Source organism: Calliphora vicina, chromosome 5 (genome assembly GCF_958450345.1).
Source record: "Calliphora vicina chromosome 5, idCalVici1.1, whole genome shotgun sequence".
In the NCBI taxonomy this organism is placed as follows: domain Eukaryota; kingdom Metazoa; phylum Arthropoda; class Insecta; order Diptera; family Calliphoridae; genus Calliphora; species Calliphora vicina.
This window is the reverse complement of record NC_088784.1, coordinates 47,596,600-47,623,420: the sequence shown is the minus strand read 5'-3', so window position 1 is coordinate 47,623,420 and position 26,821 is coordinate 47,596,600. Positions and strand designations below refer to the sequence as shown.

Here is a 26,821-nt window from a genome sequence, read left to right as displayed (position 1 = left end):
TTTAAAAGTTTGAATACACATAACTTTTGACTCAGTAAACAGTTTTTTCTTACGATTATTAATAAATAATTATATTGAAAAGGATGAATTTTTCATAATTTTTTCAATTTGCTCATGCACTGTGTTAAATTCAAAATGCGTATTACCCACAACTAGAAATGTATGGTCAATCCATTCACATTTTTATTTATTCTAGTGTTTTATTTCTTCTTTTTCCTTTTTTTAAAATCACTTATGTTAAGATAAGACTTAACTTTTTTTAAATTTTCGTTTTTGTAAAAGAATCTCTGTCGATACAAGACGTTTTGTCACAACGAAATATACTTGTCTCAGACAAGTGATAAGTTTTTCAATCTTGGCTTTCGACAAAACGACTTCTTTCCAAAGAAGCTATTTTGTAAAAAAAATAATTGGTAAAAATGAGCTAGAACTAAATAGACAGAGGCTTTTTTGACAAAAGGCAGTTACTAGTTTTTTAAAAATGTTTTGAATTCCATGAGAGAAGTTGTTTTGTCAAATTGATATTGGGGAAAAACCTGAAAGAGGTCGATTTTTCGATTGCGTATCTTATGTTCTAAATGTCATAGAAATACGACGATAACACCAAAAGAAGCGCATTAAAATTTTAAAATTTTATTACTACAAAAATCCTGGAAAATTGTCTTATCTCGAGACAAGTCGTTTTGTCAAAAAGTCCACAGAATTGTTTTATTTATTTGTCAAATTTCAACACATGTTTAAATTGTTGATATTTAATTTAGTTTACGCTTCATTTATTTTTTATTCAATCTGCATTTTGACATTAACATTAAAATTAAAAACTAGTTGCTCTCTAAAGAGATAGCCTTCATGGACAAATGGCCCTAATCTTAGCGGGGTGGTAGATCTCCGATGCCTTGATCTGGTTTGGCCTTGTGTAGCTCAAGTACTACTATATATGTACACATTTTTGACGGATTGTCTTGAACTCTTCATTTACCAACGACATTTTCAAGTGCCAGTGGATATTTAACTTCCCATAATTGAATTCCATACGTCCAAATTTGTTTAAAAACGGTGCACAGTGGGGCAGAATCGAAATTTTTTGGAAATAAATCTGTCATTTCTATACGGCTGGTCCGATCGGGATAAAATTTTACGTGGGCATAGCCAAGGAGCAATAGGGTACCTTCGACATGCAAAATTTTCAATATTTGGTAGGTTTTTAATCCTGAATGGTGTTATTATATCATATACATTTGAATTTTTCAATTTTAATTTGTTTTAAATAATTATATTAATATCATCTGCACTGATATCGAATTCGTCAGCATTAGCCATTCTTGAAACAGTGAATTCTTCCAACTCTAACTCATTTGCAGGTAGGGTTGCCAGACGGCCTGGAATGGCCTGGATCATCCAGTTTTTTGTGACGTGTCCAGTTTCCAGCTAAAACACAATTTGTCCAGTTAAAAAATAATTTCTTTCATTTTGCTAAATATTTTTTTTATTAATTATATTTTTTATTAATTAATATTTTGTATAGTATTTTTATAGTATTTTTTCCTTACAGTGATTAGTACCTAGCGAGCAACCGACCGATTAATATACCCTTAGTTAGCAGTAAAGAGGTAAAAATACCTCATCAAAACGCTTTTCGGAAAGTCACATGGGAATTTGTTATAATGATGATGAAGAATATATGGATGAAGGTTTGCCAGAGGCATATTTGTATTTTATATATAACGTAATGCATGAATTTAGCCCTAGAAAGTGATTCCTTTACTATTATAGAACTGTACAGTGAGTAATCTTTTGAATTGCCTTAAAAATCTTTTAAAATATGGAAGCAAAGTTGTAACTATTTTAAAAAAGATTTCATCTCTCGAAACAAATCCTTTACAATTAGAAACAAATCAATTTTTAAAAAATTATATTGTGTACTAGATCAATGATATGATTTCGGAGACGAATCACTTTACAATAAAAGTTAATTTTTAAATTTAAAACAATCCCTTTTATCGTGGGATAACTTATCAAAGCTTCCAAAGTTTTAGAAATATCAAATATAATTGACGACATGTTGCTTTTGCTGCAAGATATTCCATGTTTTTTTTTAATTTTTAAATTTACCTTTAACCTTTTGGAAGTAAACAATTTGAAGGACCAATTTGAAGGATCTTTGCATTTAAAATGGAATCAAAAATTATGTTGGACTTTGAGTAGTATCAATATTATGGGCAATTATGTGTATATAATTTTATACAAATTTAACAAATTTTTATATTTTCAAATCGCGATATTTTTGAAGTGGAAAGGGTTTCCGATGATTGATTTGAGGAACCCTTTGGGAAATTACCATACATATTAATGTGTGGTAATTTTGATTACAATCGAAGATGTCAAATCCAAAAATAGCAGTTTTCTGTCCCTTTTCATATGGATTCTCCCACTTGTGCTATTGAATAAAAATTTGGATTACAATAAAACTAGAAATATATTCTATAAAAAAGTACACTTTTTTATGATATGCGTCTTACGTTATTTTGAATTAATGTTTTCTAAAATCAAAATAACGTATCATCAATATAAATTTGTATGAAAAAATAAAATCTTAAATAAAAAAGAAGTTTTTAAAGATACTTATTTAAATTAAAAAAATATTAAATTTTCATAAAGATTGTCTAAAAAATTCTATTGCAACAAATTTATTAAAAAATATAAGGAAACTACCTAAAATAGGGTAAAATACTATTAACGTTATACAGTACGGGCTCGATTTGCGCAACCGAAAGGAAATCGGAGTGCAATACGCTATTATTTTTTTTAACAAAAACATGCTATTTAATTAACAAAAAGTAATTAATTCATTTATTAAACAAAACAAAGTAAAAATAAAAGGTGTAAATAAATATAATACTCGTAAAAATAAAAAAATATTTTAATATTTTATATCATAAATTTGGTATTCACTATATTAAACAAAAAAATTTGAGATTTTAGTTTGAACTTTTGATTTTTTAAATTTTTTATTAATTGCAGACTCCTTTATATCCTGAAGTGCGACTATTTTTTCGAATGAAATGTCATTTTCTGTTGCCCAATCTATACAAACATTAAGTGCTCTAATGGCATCATCTGTTTTTATTTTTGGTACTTCTTCTGCCTCAATAGGAACTGAATTTTTATCGTCAGAAAGGAATACTTCTTCCTGCTCATCTTCTACTCTATCATTGATCCACATATTGATTTCTTCATCCGAAAAAGTCACATTAGGGTGTAATATCTCTTAACAATGTTGGTATGGATGGCAAAAGTAAGGCCTGTTTCTGGAGCATATGCTCCCATATTGTATTTAAAGGTAGATCATCTTCATCTATCCATTGTTCATTGCTTGACATTAGAATGGTCCAGCATTTCTTAATAGCTATGGGTGAAACTTGCGTCCCATGCGTTGGCCAAAATGGTAACTGCATGGTGCATTGTCAATAAGCAACAATGCTTTTAATGGAAGCCTTTTGAATTGAAGAAATTCTGTTACCTATATAAAACACAATAGAAAATCAAGTCTTAAGCTAAATTTATCAGACATCATACGATTATAATACGAACCTCATCACGAACACATTTTTAAACCAATCTTCAAAAATAACGTACGTCATCCAGGCACTTTTGCTTCCTTTGTAATGAACTGGGTGTTATTAAAGTTTTTAAATGCTCGAGGATTTTCCGATTTCCCAAGAACTAACAATTTCAACTTATGAGTTCCATTTGCATTCATGCAAGGTAAAAATGTTATTCTTTCCTTCGAAATTTTACGACCAGGAGCTGATTTTTCCATCGAACTTACTAAAGTTGAATTTGGCAAAAGTCTAATAAATAACCCGGATTCGTCGCAATTATAGATTTGATCACCCGGTAATTGTAGTTCCTTGATTTTATTTTTAAACTGATCAACTAATGGATCAACACTTTCTGGCTTATTTGAAAGCTTCTCCCCACATATTTTAGCCTGTGTATACCATGGCGATGTTTAAAGTTCTTCATCCATCCATTACTTGTATTAAAATGTCCAGTCTTTTCCTTAATTTTATTATGAAAGTACTGGGCCTTCGATTTTAAAATTTCCTCTGAAATTGGAACATTTCTTGATCTTTGATTTAAAAACCAATTAAACAGCCATTCGGGTTGATCGATTCCCTGCTCCAGATTCAGTATTTCTTATTTTTCTTCATTTTTTTTTTAATCTTACTAACTGTAGATTTATTAACTTTGTAATCAATACAAATTTTCTTCACAGTTTCACCATGTTTTAATTTGTTCAAAATTTCTAATTTTTGTTTTATGGTAAATTTTACAATTTTTTTCACTACTCCAATATTTAACTTATAAAATGATCTTCACTTTACTGAAATATAACTTAAATAAAATCAAAGAAACAGAGACAAAATAAAACAAAAAAATAACTGTAAATAAACAGCCAAAATTCTTTATGAGAGCATTGTCGTAAATAGAGAAGAGAATAACTTCTAAATAATATTACATCTGAAAAAAATAAAGTTGCACTTATCGCGTCTGTTTTTTGAAAAAAGTTGCAGTTATAAAGATTGGCTGTTGCACTAATCGGTCAGTTGCAATAATAGGTAGTTGCCCAAATCGAGCCCGTACTGTATTTTGTTTAAGAAAATCATGTACACGTTGTTTGAATTTTGGTTATAATTTGGTTATTTTTTAAAGTAAAAGTTTAAATTTTTTACACATATGTAATATGATGTAGTAAATCGTAATCAATAATAAAATCAATTTCGAAGTTTTTGATGATACGATGTTTTGCATGTTAGGTTTCTTTATTTTTTATTTATTTTTGTAAAAAAAAAACTTAACTTGAATTTAACTTTTTTGAACTATAAGTGCATTTTTAAATTGTCCAGTTATTTTTTAAAAATCCTGGTGAATTTTTCTTATGGTCCAGTTATTTGACTTTTGTTATCTGGCAACCCTATTTGCAGAAGAGAATGGCAAACAAATAGATACCCTGTCACAAATCAGAGGTTGTCCACAGCAGCTGGGGATCTCATAAACAAAAATTATATTGAAAGTTTGACGTATACAAATACACAAACTTCTTACATTGGAAGCCCTCGGTTGAGGCACAAAACCCTTTAAGAAAAGCTGGCAGTATCTGAGCACGAAGTTCTATAGAAAAAGCCACAATACTTGATGATAATTAAAGTGAAGTATTTACACCTAATTCCCCTGCAAATAGGGTTGCCAGATAACAAAAGTCAAATAACTGGACCATAAGAAAAATCCTGGTGAATTTTTCTTTCGGTCCAGTTATTTGACTTTTGTTTATGAAATCCACAGCTGCTGTGGACAACCTCTGATTTGTAACAGGGTATCTATTTGTTTGCCATTCTCTTCTGAACCTTCTCTTTTCAAGAAGTCCTTCAATGTCCGAATTTGAAACAGGCGTATTAGGTTTTGAAGAGATTGTGCACTTAGAGTGTTACAAAATTATCATTGACGTGAAGTCACTGACCGAACGGTTTAAAGGTTTATAGAGAACTTAGTTTTATTTACAAAATGTACCTACTTATATAATCTGTGATTTTCTTACGAACTAATATAAAATTCTTATCAACTATAAAACAATGCGTTTGGAAAATTCTAATTAGCACACATACTGGTAATAAATTGTGTATTTTATGAACAGCCATAATCCCACACAATCAGAATTAAGAGAGCCTAAATTTTATGTGTTTCCACATGTTTTGTATATCTTACCACACAAATTACAAGAAGCGGGTTCAAAAAAATTGTAGTATCGAATCAGTTTAAAACAAGTAAGAGTACTATATTCAGCCGTGTCGAATCTTAAATACCCTCCACCTAAATATGATATAACAATTGTTAGAAAGACTAGTTTACGCAAAAGATATTTTATTTCAAAAGTACAAAACATTTTATCTAATTCAGCAATTTATAATTGAAATTCCTATTAGAACGTATGAAATTTAACAATTTATATACTTACGGTGTAATTCATAATAAAAACTTATTGTAGATTTAAAGCATAATTTTGTTAACAAACACTTTAGCTTTATAAACCTTTAATAAAAGTATTTTATTCATAAACGTTTGATAAAGGCACAATAACTAATGTACTGTTTTTTGTGTAAGCTGATAATTAGGGAATGGTAAAACGACTTCGATTATGGTTAGTAATCGATTATTGCTGTAAAAAGTCGACTATTTTGTGGTCGATTCTACACTACCAACTTTATACTGAAGTCGACTATTGGCTTAGATTAATCGAAAATTCAACCCTGTTTAGTAATAAGCGTGGGTGTTTTACACTACAAAAAGCGCTTGGCGTCCTTATTTTATTTAAATATTGGCAGCCGTGATAATAAAGTGTTTGTGAACTGCGTAATGAAGAGTAAGTGCTTCTGGTTTCTGTGTAAAAAGAACGTGTGTAAAGTTTTATTGAATTATCTGCAATATATTTACACAAATAACCAAAAATATGTGAAAAATTTCTATTTTTTTAGGTTGTCTCACGTTTTGGTTCATAACTCTGGTTCTACTGAACCGATTTTGCGTGTTTTACACAGACACACGGACGGACATAGCTCAAACGACTTCGAATTTCATAAGGATCAATAATATATTTACTTTGTTGGGTCTCAGATGAATATTTCTCAATGTTACACACGGAATGACAAACTTAAGGTAGGGTCACACATGACAAATATTTGACGAAAAAGACGTAACCACTAAATAAAATACATTTGAATTCTTTTATTTATTTCAAAAACTTATTTTACTTAGGATGATTCAAAACAAAAAATTTAGTTTTATTTTATTCCATGCTGTTTGATCTTACAAAACACTTGTAAGAGTGAACACGTCAAACTAATTTGTGCTAAAAAAAAGTGGTTAAGCTTTTTTGAGCAAATATATGCCGTGTGTGACCCTACCTTTATATATACCCTCATTCACCACTTGTGGTGGTGGAAGGTACAAAAACATATGATGCATGCAGTGATGCCAGGTATCGTATACAATTGAAAACGGCTAACATTTATGTAGCTCTTAAAAATATCGAAAACAGTACCTGTAAATAAGAATCTATGTATCGATTATCGGTTTTTGAAATATCAACGATATAGTGGATATCGATATTTTTTTTGATATATCGATATATTGTGCCCATCCCTACTGAATGCATTTCCATGCAACATTTGGTGACCTGATCGTGCATTCATCAACATTCACAATCAGATGTCACATTTTTTTTTTTAGTTTTTAACGTTTTTTTTTATTTATTGAATCTACCTTTTATAGACCTTATAATAAGTATTTAAATCTTATAACTAAAATTAAAACTATTTGCTATTCAACAAGAGAGCCTTCATGGTTAAATGGCACTCATCTTAGCGGGTGGTAGATCTATTTCTCATGGACTTTCTTGAACTCCTCCTTTACCAATGTCACTTCTAAGTCCCTGTGGATATTTTCATTTCTTATATACCATGGTGTACCCGTCATGGTCCTAAGAATTTTAGATTGGGCCCTCTGTATAAGATCAATACTGGTGTTGCTAGCCATTCCCCATAATTGAATCCCATATGTCCAAATTGGTTTTAAAGCGGTCTTATACAGGATAACTTTATATTCAAGGCTCAATTTTGATTGATCACCGATTAACCACTGAAAGCTAGAGGCTTTTAGCTTCATGTGAAGTCTCTTGGTTTCTATATGACGGCTCCAAGTAAGCCGTCTATCTAGATGAATACCAAGGTAGGTGACATAATCAGACTGCGGTATATTAACGTTGTTGAGTGTGACAGGGTATAGAAGGGTATATATAAGTTTGTCATTCCGTTTGTAATTTCTACATTTTTCATTTCCGACCCTATAAAGTGTATATATTCTGGATTCTTATAGATAGCGGAGTTGATTAAACCATGTCCGCCTGTCTGTCTGTTGAAACCAACTTTCCATTGCCCCCAAATAACTTACATACACGATTCAAAATCGAGAAAATCGGTCCACAAATGGCTGAGATATAAGGATATTTTACCTATATCTGGATTACTAAGTCATTAATATAGACAATATGGATATCTAATGATAGATATTTCAAAGACCTTTGCAATGACGTATATAAGACCATAGTAAGTTGGACCGACAATGGGTCAAAATCGGAAAAAATATTTTTTAACCCGAATTTTTTTTTCACCAAAAATTAAATATTAAGAAAAACAATTCGAAAATTTTTTTTTTCCAAAAAATTAAATAACTAAAATTAATTTTGTTTACCTAAAAATATTTAAAACTTTTATTTTGAAGTATAACTTGATGAAGGGTATTTTAAGATTCGGCAAAGCCGAATTCAACATTAATTTATTTTTAATTACTCTATTAACATCCTCAGGACCAATATCGAATTGGGCTGCATTAGCCATTGTTGAAGCTGGCAATTCTTCTAGCTAAACTCATTTGCCGTGGAATACTTCACTTAAATGTTCAGCAAATACTGAGGCTTTTTCTATAGCACTTCATGCCCAGGTTTCGTCAGCTTTTCTTAAAGCGCTTTGTGCCTTTACCGATGGCTTAATGTTCCTCGTTGCCTTCCAAAGATATAATTTAATATAATTTTCGTTTATGCGATCCTCTTCTAAATGAAGGGCTCTTTTCAGTTTTCGTACTGCTGTGGACAGCCTCTGCTTTGCAGCAGGTGATATGCTATGTTGCCATTCTCTTCTATGTCTTCTCTTTTCGAGAAGAAGTCGTTCAATGTCCGAATTTGAAATAGGTGTATTAGTTTTTGGAGGGATTTGGATATGTCTTCCTCACAATGTAAATTAGGATTTGTGTAGATATGACTGCTGATATACAATTTCATATATTTTAGTCAATTTGTCTTAAAATACAAAGAGTCCTTGGGAAATCTTGGGATGTTGGGTCTCTTACAATAATTAATAATTACATGAGAGTGGTTAGAAGATAGATCATATGATATTTCTGTGGATATTGCATTTCTACTAATATTTCTACATATGGCGAAGTCTATTAGATCAGCAATTTTCTTAATCGGTTTCTAATTATGATACCGGTACCGCCATGTGCTTTACCATCCGGGTGGTTGGTGCAATAAAATGAGTATCCTGTACCGCAATTCTGTAACTTTTTAACGACAAAATTTTGTCGTTAAGTAATCAAAATTCGTTAGTTAACAATATTTATCGTTAAGAGATATTCCGAATTAAATTTTACCGATTATTTTCGTTAAAAATAGTCGGTAGATAACGAAATTTGTCGGTAGGTTAACGACAAATAAAATGTTCTAGTTAAGCCATAACGATAATTGTTTAGGAGTTAGTTTTTTAACATAAATATTCGAAATAAGTTGTTTTTTGAAAGTACGGTTGGTCAACTTTTTTGTGTACGGACTGATTTGGGTATTTAATATAAAAATTAACATGCTTTAATTATCTTTTTAAGATAAATTTGGACATATATTTGGTCAATTCACAAGGTCTCTTATCAGTCATATTGTCATAATGTCCTAACATATCACGTCTCGGCGGCTCGGCTTAACCGACTCTTAGGCATTCGGCGCAGGTCTCTGCTGGCTGGTTACGATAACACAATAAACATAGTAGTATTATTTTAGGACTTTTTTAGCTTGAAAAGCAATAAAAATATTAGGACATTATGAGACCTTGTGAATTGACCAATTATATATATTTTGAAAAGCAATACAAACTACTGTGAAATATTAGGACAATATGACATGATAAGATACGTTGTGAATTGACCAATTATATTAATTTTAGAAAATAATATTCGAATTTTAAGAGCAACTTTTATTTGGGGCATAATATCCATAATTAACACATTTCTGGAGTATATAATGTTTATCCCTATATTCAATTTCCATTTTTGGCGATGTGATACGATTATAAACTTATATAAAAGTTATAAAATCGTTTTTAAGACAGTATTCTAAGAAGGAAATTCATCTGAATTTGTCGACTGTCCTTATAACAACACATATCTAAGTTCTGAATTAATGATCACTTGTGGTGGCATAGACATATGTATTACACTGGGTTACTTTTATTTTTAGAAAAAAACTCTTGTTTTTTTTGTTTTCAGTAGGTTTCGCGAACATATTTGGGTGAGCTGATGCTTGATGCGATTATTTATTCACACGACTACGAATTTATCTGCAAACACGAAAAAATAGTAAATATTTTTATGATTTTTTAATTTTAAAAATATTGACATTTATATTTTTAACTATATTCGTCGTTAAAATTTATTACCGAGAGATATCGTTAACTTCAAATAGTGAATATTAAATTCGTTAAAGCAACCGATAGTTTTCGTTACTTAACGACATCGGTAGGAAAGTACAAAAAGGAAAGTATAAAAAGTTACAGAATTGCGGTACTGATATACTAAAGTTATATGTAAGATTTCAATTCGATTTATTTACAATAATATTTTTTACACTTTTTTCTTATATTATTTACATTCAATGAGTTCAAAATTATATCTTTTACAATTATTTGTAAATTATAAAATGTTAATAAATATATATGTATACAACGTCTAGGTATTTTTGTGTTTTAGATAAAACTTATTCACTACTTAGCACTACTTAATATGGAACTAATTCATTAATATGGTTATATTCCGAATACGAACAACGTCGGTAAAAATTGTGTAATAACCTGTCGAGTTTACTGGTGCAGTGAAATAAGGCCATAGGCAATACGGCCATATGGCTCTATTACTCAACTAGTTGGGAAATAAGACCATATGACCTTATTTCCCATGGTAGAAGTGAAATAAAGCCATTATTGCATCTAAGAAAAAATTTTATTTGCTTAAATGATTTATTTAATTTGACAAAAAAGGAAAGTTTAATCAAAAATTAAAGAACATCCACTCCAAAAAAAAAGGATTTTCTAATCATTTATTTACAAGAAAGGCTTTATTTAGCGAAGCCGCCTGCCGCGTTCCATGGAGGAAAAAGTCTCTAAGAGCGGCCGCAGGCCGCCACGTAGAAAAACTTTATTTGCGATGACAAGTTGTTTTGCACTCAGTAGTATGGCGAGCAAAAATAACTATACTTTTGTATGTAATTATAACAAGCTATTTTACACTGATATGGCTTTTACCAATAATCCAATATGACTTTATTTCACTCCCTCGGTGGTAATAAAGTCATATGGTCTTATTTCTCAACACAATGTGTTATAAGGCCATATGACCTTATTACCTATAGCCTTATTTCACGTCACCGAGTTTACTTTCAACTAATTCAATATTCGCTAAAACATGAATTTGTATTTTCTTGACGTGGCATTTTCCAATAAATTTTAATATAAGTTTCTTGTTATTAATGTTTAATTTAGAATTACGATTATAAATGGGTATAATGTGCGTATTAGTACATTAACTTTATTAATAATATAAGCTATGTGGTCTTTAAATTTCAATTTGGGATCGAGAATTACACCTAAAATATAGAGCTCAGAGTTAATTGTTCAGCTGGATATTCAAGGCGAATAGATTTTTCTTGTATTTAATGCTTTTAATACGCATTTAGGGTGTAGTGTTTCAGTCGGTTTATAATTATGATACCAGTACCGTGCCATGTGCCTTGCCATCTCGAAGGTTTGTGCAATATAATGAATAACCTGATATATAAAAGTTATATCTATTGGTAAAAGGAGCCTCTGACATAAAATTGATTATCCGATTTGTGCTGGTTAAAAAATTTTAATCATTTGGTTCTGTGCTCTCAGAAGCTGTATTGTGCTTGGCATCAATGACATGAAGCTAGTCATATATTGATTAAGAGGGGAAATATTTCCAGTAAGTGCTTGCATAAGGGTATACAACTATCTCATATTTTGGGGGACATTTAGCTTTTGGCAACACGTTCTTAAAATAATGCCGTATGAGCAGACTCCAGGTTTAACTGTATCTTTTTGGTTATTCTGTGCGATTTCGAATGAGCTGCATTTGTATTTTTATACCCTTCACCATGAGTGGTATATGTTTGTCGTTCCGTTTGTAATTTCTACATTTTTCATTTGCGACCCCACAAAGAATATGTATTCTGGATCGTTATAGATAGCGAAGTCGATATAGCTATGTCCGCATGTATGTTGAAATCAACTTTCCGCAGCCCCCAAATAATTCACATACATGATTCGTACATCAATATATCGGTTGCTATTTAAAATCGAGACAATCGGCCCACAAATGGGTGAGATATAAGGAAAAAAACAGGACAGATCTATATATGGATTACTAAATCATTAATATAGACAATAGGATTTCCAATAATAGAAATTTCAATGTCCTTTGCAACGGCATATAAAGAAGTGGCCACTTAAAATCGGTACGCACTTCAGTAATCCCAACAACGCCCCCTGTTATCAAAATGGAAAAAGATTTACATAACAACAAATCTACCGTTATTCTACAATGAATTGGAAGTCATTATGTTTAGTTTTAAAAAGTGTGGACACAATGGAAAAAGAAGCTAAAAATGAAATTGTGCACAAATAACTAGAAAATCCAAATTTGTCGGGTTAAAATATACTCAAAATCAGATTTTCGGCAGATATCAGGTCAAAAATTTTACGTCTCGACAGCTCGAGGTTGTGTGACCTTTAAATATGAATACGTAAAATTGAACAAAAATATTAATTTGGCAGGCAATCCGCAGCTGCGTTTTGAAGGTCAAGCTTTTCAAACATGTTTTTAAAGAATTTTCACAATTATATATAAAAAGAGAGTTTGGAAAAGCGATTGCTGTCATTTATAAGACATCACACATCTGATACAAAGTTTTAGCGAAGTTGTCATTACTCAATGAGAATAATAATGATGTTAGACCAAAATACATCAATTAAACAACTTGCCCAAATCTTCGTCCAATCGAGATATATTGGGCAATTGTTAAACGTAAATTGAAAAATAATGCTGGTACAGTAAATAACCAGATTTTGATGAGAACAAAGTGGAATAAATATGCTGGAATAACAGTAGAAGTTTGAAATTAATAAAATGTTTTATTAAATAAAAAGTATCAATAATTTTTTCTGTGTAAGCGAAATTTTTTTCCAAATGATGTTAACTTTGGTGTCAAAAAATGTGTTATGTATTCTACATTTAAGGCTATTCATAAGTACGGTCATTATATCGTGCAACTCTAAAACTGTACAAGAGTCATTCTCAAGAACTGTAATTATGTTTTGCATAAAATATAAATATGTTTCTGATAATCCTTCACGTTTATATTCTTCTTCATTGACATCATAATCAGCAATTCCACATGACACGTGTTCCCATAACACTTTTTGTCAAAAAATACATACACTTTTTTGCATAAGTTATTACTGTATACTAGTTAGAGTAAGTAAATTTTAATTTATGGATATTATTGTCGAAAATTTATATTTAGCTGGACAAATTCAATTTTAGCTTGAAACTGGACAGGCATCAAAAAACCTGGACAATCCAGCCAAGTCCAGCCCGGCTGGCTGGACTTCGCTATCTATTTTGTTACGTTTTAACCTTTTCAAAACGTTTGGTTTATTTCCTTTAAATAAACCGGATACTTTTGATTGCAAATAAAAGCCGTTTAGTAGTTTGAAAATTGTAAGCACTCTTTATTTATTCCATTGTTACATGGCCACTTCTCACATCCGCTGGTTCCAACACCAACAAACCATAATCCTCCACTTCCTCACGGGCTCATACCAAATCATCTGACTGCGGTGGCAACATTTTGTGCTCAACAAAAACTAACTTTCTTACTTGAGACTTGCTCTCATATCCGACATCAAGCGGTATTTTAACATTTCGCCAATTCATGACTTTTTGTCCCATATCCAAAGTAATGCTGTGACTAATCATGAAGTCTGCACCAATGATTACTTCGTCCACAATATCGGCAACAACAAACCCATGATTTACGCTAATACCACCAATAGTTAGTTTCACATTAACTTTACCATGAACAGCGGCAGGCTCTCCAGTAGCGGTGCGTAGACTTACATTGCAAATTGGTTCCATCGATTTCTTTACTAAATCTGTTCTGATGATAGACTGCGACGCTCCCGTGTCCATAGTAAGTATGTGCTTCCGACCATTAATGTACCCACTAGCAGTAAGATTGTAATTTTCCTGCTGCAGTACTGATATGGAGATGGTAGGGCCATCAGGTGTGGGTGTCAGATCCTGTCCCTCAGTTCTAGCTTGCTTTAAAGGTGGCTCATGTAATGCTTGTGAATGTGACCCATTTTTTCACAGTTATAACATTTAACTTTGTCTTTAGTTTGTCTCTTACTTAAAGTCTTTAAAACTGCCTCTTTTAATTCCTTTATTTCGTTGACCATACTTCTATCATTTTCAGCGACAACCTCGATTTTCCGCACATTACACATCTGAGGCTTTGAAATTATCTTTGCTGTTTCTTGTACCAGCGCGAATGAGACGGTTTCAAATAATGATGACTTTGGTGTGGCACATACCGCATATTTTATCTCTGGATCGCTATTGCTGCGTTCCCTTTCAAGGCCAAAATCAATTCTATAGCTCTTTCTTCATTACTTCATACATTTCTCTTGGCAACTGTATCAAACTGAAACTTGAAAACATTAAATGGTGTGCTGCCATCAAAACTAGGAGCCTTTATTCTACTCGATGTTTCTGAAATAATTCGCAACTGTCCGTCTTGGCATTGAAGATTATTAATTTTCATTTCCAGATCGAGAATTTTATTATCAACATCTTGGGATTGTTTTTCTAGGCCGCTCTATAATCCGGACACCTTTTTGTCAACGACATCCACTCTGCTGTTAATAACCTCAAACATTTCCTGAATTTTCTCATCTGTAGCTCGAGAGGATTCTTGAAGTTTCGCTTCCATTTCAGCTAAGTGTTTGATTGTTTCTTTGACTTCAGCTTTAACCTCAACCTCATTGTCGGCAAGAAGTTTCTAGTTGTTTACTTTAGAAGTTTCTAAGATGGTTCTAGAATTCGCTTCCAGGTTCTTGTTAGCTGTTTCCATTTTTTCCATCATAGCCAAGAACATTGTGCTTAAATCCATGCTGCTTGTTGTTGAACGTGTAGAAACTTCCATTTCTTCCTTATACTCGAATTCGTAAGCACCGATGTCAATATCACGCCGCTTGAATTCGTCTATCAGCCTCTTCTGCAATTCTGCCTTGTTACCTTCTGTTGGTAGCTCCAACTTACTCAATTCTTTCTTGAGTTGTTCAACTTTTAGTTCCTCAAACTTCATGCTTATTAATTTGCAATTCCACTTCTGACACGAATTGTTACGTTTTAACCTTTTCAAAACGTTTGGTTTATTTCCTTTAAATAAACCGGATACTTTTGATTGCAAATAAAAGCCGTTTATTAGTTTGAAAATTTTAACAACTCTTTATTTATTCAAATGTACAACAACAACATCAAATAGTCACTCAATGTTTTTTTTTATACACGTTTATAAATTCTCAGAAATACAGACACTTTATAATGTACACGAATTCAATTGAAAAATACAGCACACTTTAAGGCACTTAGATGATGTTTATTGCACTCACGACTGCAACCCCTGCCACTATTTATAACACCGCCATCTGCACTCTAGATTGTTCTTTAACTGTCAAAATTCGAATATTCTAGATCTTACTAATACATACGCCATCTGTGGTGTACTTTCTACAATGTTCTTTAACTGAATATTTCAATTCGAATACAGCGTTGCCAACTTACGATCAAATCAACTGAAAGCTTTTATTTAATAATGCCCACAGATATGTTACAGTTTGCTATTACAGCACTGTTATTTGAAAGCATTATGCTACTTTTAAATCAGCCCTTAAAATCGTTATATTTGAATTCAAGTACAATTTCGTAACAATATTTTTTAAAGCTTAATAAATTACTTTTAATTTCATGTATAAAATGTTAACATACGTTGTTTCATTTTAAAGTTATGCTCGCTTTAATCCGTACAGATTTTAAGTGGCCACTTATTTTTAAGGCCAAAGTAAGTCGGACCAACAATAGGTCAAAATCGGCAAAAACCGATTTTTTTTCAACAAAAATATTTTTTTTGTAATAAATATTTTTAGCAAATACATAATTTAAAAAAAATTAAAATTTTTTTTAAATTTAAAAAAAAAAAAAATCCCATAATTTTTTTCGCTAATAAATTAAAAAAATAATTTGTATACATTTGTTTTTAAATTTTGATGATCTTTGTCTTCCGTGACAAAATCACCACTTCTTAACCTAGATTAGGTTAGGTTACGTGGGTTGCTCGCAATTTAGCGAGTTCACTCTGAGGCCTTGTGGCCCATTGTGATACAATTAGAAATACTATTCCCTTATGCGGAAAATTCGAACATAAAGTGAGAATAGTTTCCCTCCCTAATTTCGTTGACTATGTGATTCCTGTGGTCCCCGTGGGAACCAACCGGTACTTCTAATAAACCTGATCATATTTACTAGTGACACATCTCTGAGACAGTCCAGATCATGGAAAAGAGCTCTACCAAGATGTAGTAGTCTATGCTCTTGTAAGGCTGGGCATTCACATAGAAGGTGCTGTACCGATTCCTCCTCCTCTTCGTCTAAACAACTCCTACAGTAGCTATAACGTGGGTAACCCATACGTTCCGACATATGTCCAATCATACAGTGCCCAGTAATTATACCCTTAAGAAGCCTGATCGAATTCCTGCTAAGATACAAAAGAGTCCTAGTTCTATCCTCTATCAGATTGGGCCAGAACATTCTGGATATTCTACAAGTGATGATATTTGACCACCTGAGTTCCGTCTCGCTCAAAGCCCATTCATCTATCAATCTCGATACTGTCACCAGGGGAGTGTGAATATCCCTTTGCGCTAGAGATACGTTCAGGGACGACCCGTTGGTTGCGCACTCATCAGATATTTCATTTCCCCGGATGCCCTCGTGTCCTGGAACCCATATCAACTCGACGTGATGTTGTGTAAGTTATGCCAGTGATTTGATACAATGGAGAAGATATTTCGACCTGATCACATTGGATATGTATAGACGAATTTTCGAGATTCAGTTCCCGGATTCTTCTCGCGGCTGTATCGATGGCATAAATCTCTGCCTGGAAAACGGTGCAGGTATCGGGTAATCGAATAGACATCAAAAGGTCCAGTTCATCTGAGAAGATTCCCGAGCCCATGCCTCTTTCTGTCTTTGAACCATCAGTGTAGATTGAGATCACGTATTCCCTTAGGACAGAGTTCGCGGCCCAATCATCCCTTGTCGGTATTCTGGTCTTAAAATTTCTGTCAAAATTCGGTGTAGGTATTATGTAGTCCGTTTCCCGCCCTATGATTGGCCTGCCTATCTTTTGTAGGATGGTGCCATGACCAATACGATCATGCTTTGTCCGCTCGACTGTTTAAGTCGTAGAACATACTTAGCAGAAATGCATTTGATATATATATCAAGGGGAGTTATATTTAGCATCGTCTCTAGACTGGCCTGAGGGGTAGAATTCATAGAGCCAGTAATTGCAAGACATGCTAATCTTTGCACCTTGTTTAGAATAGAAAGGTGAGTCTTAGTGTCTACCAATCTCCACCAAACAAGAGCCCCATAGGTCAAAATAGGTCTTATAACCGCGGTGTACATCCAGTGTACAATGTATGATTTAAGACCCCATCTCTTCCCAAAGGTTTTCTTACATATATAGAAGGCACATAAAGCCTTCTTCATTCGACTCTCAGCATTACGTTTCCACGAGAGCTTAGAGTCCAAAATTACGCCAAGATATTTGGCTTCGCTTGAAAACTTCAGAAAAGTACCATCCAGTCGTGGAGGTCTGAATTCTGGAGTTTTATATCTCCTGGTGAAAAGAACCAGTTCGGTCTTGGCAGGATTAGACCGTTTTCCTTGGTCCATGATAGCAGAACGCTGAGAGCTGATTCCATGAGTTCACTTATTGTGGGAAGAAACTTACCCTGAATAAGAAGCACAACGTCGTCAGCATATGCGACTACTTTGGTACCTATCCTGCTGAGCCTGAAAAGGATTTTATTTACGACAAGATTCCACAGAAGTGGAGTGATGACACCACCTTGTCACAACTTTCCTTGTCCTACCAATGCCCATATTAGAGTTAATGGCCCTGCTTCTAAGCATATTTTCTGTCCAATTTCTTATCCGCTGATCAACACCTAGGTCACCCAATGCATCAACTATTGCCAACTATATCCAAGAAAGATGCCATAACATACTACTTTTTGTCAAGTGTCCCCTCTATAGTTCCGACAACGTCGTGCAAGGCAGTCTCCACCGACCTCCCTTTAAGGTATGCGTGCTGTGCCCTACAGAAATTATCAGGGGAGAGGATGTTCCTGACATGGATATCGACCAATCTTTCCAGTGTTTTCAGTAAAAACGATGACAGACTGATCGGTCTATAGTCCTTGGCGGTACTGTGGTTTACCTTTCCCGCTTTGGGGATAAATACCACTGTAACCTCCCTCCATTATTTAGGAATGTATCCTGTTTCCAGGCTGTACCTAAATATCATTATAAGCCATGGCATGATGGTTAAAATCGATTTTTGGAGTAACGCCCTAACTAAGGTAACATACGCTACCAATTGAGGTCGTGATCGCTAGACGACCGAAGATGGTCATTTACCCCACAGCCGCTCTTAACATAGAGGACAGACGCTATGAGGTATGGGGAGGGTAGTTCTTAGATCACATCCTTAGGATGCTTAAGCCCCTGCACCGTGCCCGAAGACTCAAGGTGACTACCCACAGCAGGGGTTTACCCACAGCAGCAGTTTGATGGATTCTTAACCTAACAATCCATCAAACGTTCACCATAAGTTTTGGTGAGCAATCGGTGTTCTTCAGCGGCACTTGTTTCAAATCATAGAAGTAAAGCAACACTTCCCGTGTATGACGCTTTGTTGGCTTAAATTCGACATTTTCAAAGCAAAAAAAAAACATTTGTTCAATACTTAAGTGAGAATAAATGACAGTTATGTACCAGAGGACGGATTGAAAACATTCACGTTTACTGCCCATTCATAAATTCATTGCTATTGCATTACCTTTAATCGACAATAACAAAAAAATGCCGAGCTATGCGTAAACACATTTGTTTTTCTGATTGCCATATGAAAGAAACTAAAAACATTCACACCATTTTCCTCTTACGGAGGAAAATGTAATAGGGACATTAGAAATAATTGGAAAAGCTTTGGTATAAAATCAGAAAATAATATCAAAATTCCAAATAAGCAGATGGTGAAATATTTAGGAATTAATTTAGACAAATTTTTGTACTTTAATGAGCATATTAAATTACAATTAATAAAATCCCGAAATGCTTTTTTTACTTATAAAAGATTATTTTTTTCAAAACATATTAAAGCAGATGTCAAGATTCTCTTATACCAAGCCTTAATACGACCCATCTTAACATATGGTTGTCCAATATGGTTCAATATTTCCCCATCCTATATGGAAAAAATGAGAATTTTCGAAAGAAAATGTTTAAGATCTTGTACTTCTCTTTACAGATTACCAAAAAGCAATTTCTTAAAATATAATTCAAATCAGAAACTCTACAATATATCAAAATTGAGCAGAATTGTTAACTTTATTATACACCTAATAAGAAATCATATTAAAAAATCCTTTGAGTATCATGAAAATAACCTAATATATGCACCATACTATACCAGCAATGAATATATAGCTACTACTTTGCGAAACGGTTATGTCCCACCAGAGGCTTTCATCTATCTCGATAGTAAAGGTTATATACAAAATGAAATTGGCGTTCCAATATTTTATCACATATATAGGAGAGCCAATATTAAAGCGATTCACGATTTGACAAAAGTATTTTCTACGGAGATAAAAACATAATTCCAAATTTAAATATTAAAAAATATTTGTGGCTTAATAATTAAGTTACACTTTTCTCTTTTACTTATTGACTATTAATAACATTACAATTATAATTTGGTGAAGATTTTGAAAAAACTTTTGCTTCACATTATATAATAATTATTTAAACCTAACAATACTTATAAGTAAAATATTATACAAAACTATTTAAAAAATATTGTAAATATTAAACGCATTTGAGTGCCCGATTTTGGGACTATATTTGCAAAAAATGTATTTTATTAACTGTTTGTTTATTTGCAGTTTAAGTTAATAATTTTTTTTTTGATAAATAAACGAAAAAAAAAGAATCTTACGGAATTAGTATTTTAAATTTTTTAAATTAAAATGCATATAACATTGAAGTCGGTCATGATTTTTAAACAATTCTTTTTCTGTTTAACATATACATTTATTGTTAGTCCAATAATATAAAAATGGAGAAAATCGGGAAATATTTAGTACCGATATTATCAGAAAACTAGAGTAGGGTGGGTAAAAATTATGAAAATTTAATTTTTAAATGCGAATATCTCTTAAGATATAAGAGATAATTGGTAGCTATAGTACTCGACAAGGAGATTCTTTATATGTAATTTTTTGGAAATCGGATCCCAAATGAAGAAGAATGTAACATACCCGAGGTGTCCTACTTTGGGGACCCCTGGCCGCGTATCTGGTGAGCCCTTGAGCTCGAAACCCAAAACATAAACTCGAAAATATTTCCCCTTTGCGCACGTCAAATTTTATTGAAATCGGACTAAGCGTCTAGAAGTTACAGATTTATTTCCCTCTATTTTTTGTCTATACTTGTGTACAGTAAAACTTTTAACATGTATGTAAGTCAGTAATGCGCAGCCCATACCACAATTGTGGAAAATGAAATCACACGTATTCTTATGCTCTTACATTTTAGTAGTCGTTGTCCACTCAACGAGACAACTAGGAATACGCATGAGCACTGGTGTATGACTATTTCTTTATTTTTTCAGTTTTTGTATTTGTGTGTTTGTAGGTGCACTGAATAGAATAAAGAATTGAATGTGTTGGTGAGAGGATTTATTTTTGCGAACCTCTGATGTAAGTTCATTCTATCAGCATTAAAAACATTCACACCATTCGTTAAGTATTCGTTGCTTTTGGGAGTGTCAGTTTACTTTTATATAAGACAAGTAATATATGCATCATTTTTCGTTGCACTCCATTTTATGAATAATGTCATGCATTGCTTTGCAGAATTAATGTATATTGTCAACAATTCAAAGCACAAAATAGAGCATTCAAGAAATAGGATCGTTTTAAAAATGTAACATAGCCGAGGTGTCCCACTTTGGGGACTCCTGGTCGCGTATCTGGTGGGCCCTTGAGGTCGAAACTCAAAACATAAACTCGACAATATTTCCCCTTTGCGCACGTCAAATTTTATTGAAATCGGACTAAGCGTCTAGAAGTTACAGATTTATTTCCCTCTATTTTTGTATATACCACTGTGCAACACCAATATGTTAAGTTAAACTTGTGTACAGTAAAACTTTTAACATGTATGTAAATTCATTCTATCAGCATTAAAAACATTCACACCATTCGTTAAGTATTCGTTGCTTTTGGGAGTGTCAGTTTACTTTTATATAAGACAAGTAATACATGCATCATTTTTCGTTGCACTCCATTTTATGAATAATGTCATGCATTGCTTTGCAGAATTAATGTATATTGTCAACAATTCAAAGCACAAAATAGAGCATTCAAGTAATAGGATCGTTTTAAAAATGTAACATACCCGAGGTGTCCTACTTTGGGGACCCCTGGTCGCGTATCTGGTGGGCCCTTGAGGTCGAAACTCAAAACATAAACTCGACAATATTTCCCCTTTGCGCACGTCAAATTTTATTGAAATCGGACTAAGCGTCTAGAAGTTACAGATTTTTTTCCCTCTATTTTTTGTCTATACCACTATGCAACACCAATATGTTAAGTTAAACTTGTGTACAGTAAAACTTTTAACATGTATGTAAATTCATTCTATCAGCATTAAAAACATTCACACCATTCGTTAAGTATTCGTTGCTTTTAGGAGTGTCAGTTTACTTTTATAGAAGACAAGCAATACATGCATCATTTTTCGTTGCACTCCATTTTATGAATGATCATGCATTGCTTTGCAGAATTAATGTATATTGTCAACAATTCAAAGCACAAAATAGAGCATTCAATCCGTTCTCTGTTATGTACCCTTAAAAATGACATCAAATATTAAAAACAAAATCCGCGATCAAATGTCTGTTTTAAAATAAATGGTTCCCGATGACTCATAAGCCAAAGCACAGATCCCTACGGATATTAACCGTAGGGTCTCCAGATTATTTATAAGTTATATTTAATTATTTTATAATGTACACTTTACATTGCCGATAACCAAATTCACGATAATAAATTAGAAGAAAAATAAATGCCAAATATTTTTGGCATTTATTTGATACGTAGTTTTGAATTATGAAAATAAAATCGTTATTTTTTGACACAAAAGAATGCATGTAACTTTGGACTCAGTTGTTAATCCTATGAAAGAAAAATGGAGAAAATCGGGAAATATTTGGAACCGCGGTCATCAAAAAACTGGAGTAGGGTGGTTAAAAATGTTGAAAATTTAATTTTCAAATGCGAATATCTCCTAAGCTATAAGAGATAATTTATAAATACGATGAGAAGTTTCTATATATGAAATTTGAAAATCGGAACACAAACAAAGAAATAGGATCATTTTTAAAATTGACCATATCCGTGGTGTCCTACTTTGGGGACCCCTGGCCCAGCTTGTGGTGGGCTCATGAGGTACAGATTCAAAACTTAAATTCGACAACACTTCCCCTTTGCGCATGTGCAATTTCATTAAAATCTGACTAAGTGTTTAGAAGTTACAGATTTATTTCCCTCTTTTTTTTTTCATACCACTGCACATAGGTCTGGCGAAGCACTTTTTTGGCCAAAACTAAAATATTCACTTATATACACAAATTCAAACAAAAGATACAATTAATAACAAAAAAACATGAATTTTATTAAATTTTTAATAATTTAATTTTTTTCTTGTTTTTGACTTCCACTCTGCTAAACTCTGAGTAAATCATAATTTTTGAAGCAAAAGTTTCCTGAAACAAAAATTGATTTCTTCAAAATAAGCAAAAACTAGCAGAAAGTTAATGATGATTCGTAAGCACAAAATATCACTGTAATTTTGTGCGTTTTTGGTGCGTTGAAATCGGTTGAAATTATGTAAGTTATATAATATTTTATTTTATAAAAAGTTAAAAGCACTGATTTTTTGGTTATGAAAGATTTTTGTGTAATTTCTTATTACCATAATTTTTATTGAATATTTCACTATTAAAAATTTAAACTGACTCAAAGAAAACAAAAACTTACACCACGTGTTTCAGTGGTAAACTGCACTTAAAACATTGAACTTTCTCACTTCATAGATAAAGGTTAATTGAAGTTTGCAAAAACAAATTATTTTTTTGTTTATCTGAAGTGTTTGCTACAATATTCCAACAACAAATATAGGAAAAAAAGTTTTGAGTTTTGGCCAAAAAAATGGGTCTTGGAGACTCATGTGCACTGTGCGATATGTTGCACCGATTTTTCCAAACATTTTTGAGCAACTAAAAATATTAATACTAAATTTATTTAATTTTTCTGATGCCATTTTATTTTTTGTAGATATATTCCCTATGAAAATCATATGTTTTATTGATAAAGACTCGCTATGATGATATCAACAAACTTTCGAAATCTAAAAATTAACGAAATGAGAACTCTAGTAGATCGTTCTCTTGTCCCTTTCATTATCGAATGTTTTATCCGAGAAATAATCGAGAAACCTTTGTTTGTGAGATTTCATTATCGAAAGTCGTGATCAAGTCAGATATTATATTTACAAGAGTATCAAATATGGTATAGTATTATCTACAAAGCATCGAATTATGTATCAATTATTGGAAAAATTTAGTATTCATGTTTTATTTCTATGTATACATATGCTCAATTCACAAGGTCTCTATGACTGATAGTCATATTGTCATAATGTCCTAATATATCACGACTCGGCTGGTTGTTTACGATAACACAATAAACATAGCATACAGAGTAGTATTATTTTAGGACATTTTTTCCATGAAAAGCAATAATAACCATTGTGGAATATTAGGACAATATGACATGATAAGAGACCTTGTGAATTGACCAATAATATTATTATTTTTAACATTGAATTCTAATTTATAATTTTTTAATAATGATTATTTTATTTTTAATATATTCAGGGTTGGCCGTTCAATAACTCCACCAAATGCATTAGTGAGCCCAGCTGCAAACTCAACCATGCCTACAGCTGCTGCTGTGGCGGCAGCAGCTGCAACTGCTAAAATTCAAGCATTAGATGCAGTTGCAAGTAATGCGGTTCTTGGTTTAGCAGCCGCTACACCTTCCCTCGGAATGTCGCCACTTACCGCTAAAGTAGCTACTTTGCCACTATCAACACCTGGAAATAGTTTACATTCCGCTATTTCTCTACCCACAACTGCTGGTGCTTCGTTTATATCCACTGGTATGTTCCAAACTCCAAGTATTGCTTCAAATATTATTGCTGCTTCAGCTTTGCAAGCAGTTTCTACACAAGCTATTAATGCTGCTACAAAATCAATAATAGGTTCAGGTTCTAATGTGACTGTTCCAATTATTGGTAAATTTAATGCAGGAGTTTCAGAAGTAGCCCCTTTGACAACACTTCCCGGTCCAGTTGTGTCATTAGCTAATGCTAATGCAACACCTCAACCAAGCGTCATAACTAATCAGCCAGATCAAATGAAAAAACCTCATGACAAACAACAAGAAGAATTTCAAAAAAAAATTTTGGAAGAGGGAGAGACGCAAACTCTACAACAACAAGAAAGCATGTCTATAAAAGGTCAAAGTGCCCGACAATTTGTTATGCAGCGTCTAATGAGGCCACAAGAATCGAAAGTTATAATACTACGTAACATGGTTGGACCAGAAGATGTGGATGAAACACTTCAAGAAGAAATTCAGGAAGAATGTACTAAATTTGGAAATGTCAGTCGCGTTATTATATTTAATGAAAAGCAAACGGAAAATGAAGACGACGATGAAGCTGAAATTATTGTTAAAATTTTTGTTGAGTTCTCTACAAATGCTGAAGCTACTCGTGGTAAAGATGCATTGCATGGTCGTTTCTTTGGGGGTCGTCGAGTAATTGCAGAGCTATATGATCAATCGTTATTTGACCACGGAGATCTGTCCGGTTAATAAAACTACTTCTATTAGTGGAGTATTACTCAGCTTATATTCTAATAAAAATGTATACCAACACTAAAACTCTATCTATTTTATTAGTATTTTCTTACGTACTGTTTAGAGCAGGGGTTCGCACAAGCTTTTGCTTTTCGACCGCCAGGCCCATTAATCGAAATTACGTACCAGTAGTTTTCTTATATACAAAACACCAAAAAATACAACAAGTTCTCCTAATTTATTCAATAATTTGTAAGTAACAAAAATAATGTTTGTCCACCTAAAATGCAAAACAATGTAATATTATCAGTGTTTAAAACAGAGTTTAAAATTACTACTAAGTCAAAAAATTGCAAAAAAAATCATAATTTTACATGAAAACTGCAACAAATATTTAACAAGATAATATTTCATTGTATACATACTAAAAATATAAATACTATTTACGAATTCCATATATGCACAAGCTTCATGGTAGAAATATTTGTCGCAGTTTTTCCAAAAATATTTTGCCTTACACAATATTTTACGTTGCAGCTAGAAGACAAAATGAAAATTTTTCATTTTTAAAACCTTTGCTGCCTAAATATATGTATATTTTTGGTTAGCAAAAACAAATGAAATTGCTTGTGTATAATATACAAAAAAATTACTACAAAAACATCATACATGCAAACAAATTGCAGCGTGAAAACCATATACTGCAAACGATATGCGCAGTGAAAAATTCAAACAATGAAAATATGGAAGATGCTAAAAGTAGACTGCCAAACCATACGAAGTTGAAAAATGTAAAATACGAAATTGTGCAAAGTTAAAAATGTTTAAAGCGAAAATGTTTATTTTTAAAATATTTCCGCCGCATATATGGTTTTGTTTTGCCGCATATAGTCATTGAGTAGAAAAATGTGAAAAAAACTATGAAGTTGATTTGGGTGTACAAAATAAAAAATTGTATTGAAATGTGTGTTAATAAAGAATTTTAGTGCAATAAAATAGAAGTTTTATTTTTTGAGGTATGTAATTGTATGTATTGTGAAAGATAGCAATGCAGTGAAAATTAAATTAAATAAGATTCTGGACAAAGGATAGCTAGCGGAGGATAGCTATTCTTTGGATCCAAAGGATAGCTATTATTGAATTTTTTGATTGATTGGCTTTTTTAATACGAATTCAAATGTATTTATGCTGGTGGTAATAGGAGTCCAGAAAAATTAGTAAGAAAAAAAATAATTTTGTATGTAAAGCGGTTAAAAAAGGATATATAATGCAACAACAAAATGTGACAAAAACAAAATACCATAAATAACATTCATTTTATGAATAAAATCTATCATAATAAAGTGTTGTACATTCAAATGTTTCCTTTCGTAAAATTTGTAACAGGAGAACAAACAAAAAAATAAGCAGCATAGAAAATAATCGTGGAAGAACAATTTTATGTGTAAGATATAATGCAAAAAAGGCACAGGTATAAGTACAACAGGAGCAAAACGAAATTAACTGCAACAACA

The 26,821-nt window shown here is 32.4% G+C and overlaps 1 protein-coding gene across 2 annotated transcripts in view; it reads left to right on the top strand.

Annotated features, from left to right (window-relative positions):
• The window catches only part of hfp (Poly(U)-binding-splicing factor hfp), a 242,730-nt gene extending 217,339 nt beyond the window's left edge, over positions 1-25,391 (top strand). For both annotated transcript variants that reach the window (XM_065511292.1, XM_065511293.1), the window contains one exon: positions 24,320-25,391. In XM_065511292.1, the coding sequence (XP_065367364.1) occupies positions 24,320-25,322 (1,003 nt within the window). In that variant the 3' untranslated portion in view covers positions 25,323-25,391. The remainder of the gene's footprint in view (positions 1-24,319) is intronic.
• Positions 25,392-26,821: the final 1,430 nt, after the last annotated feature.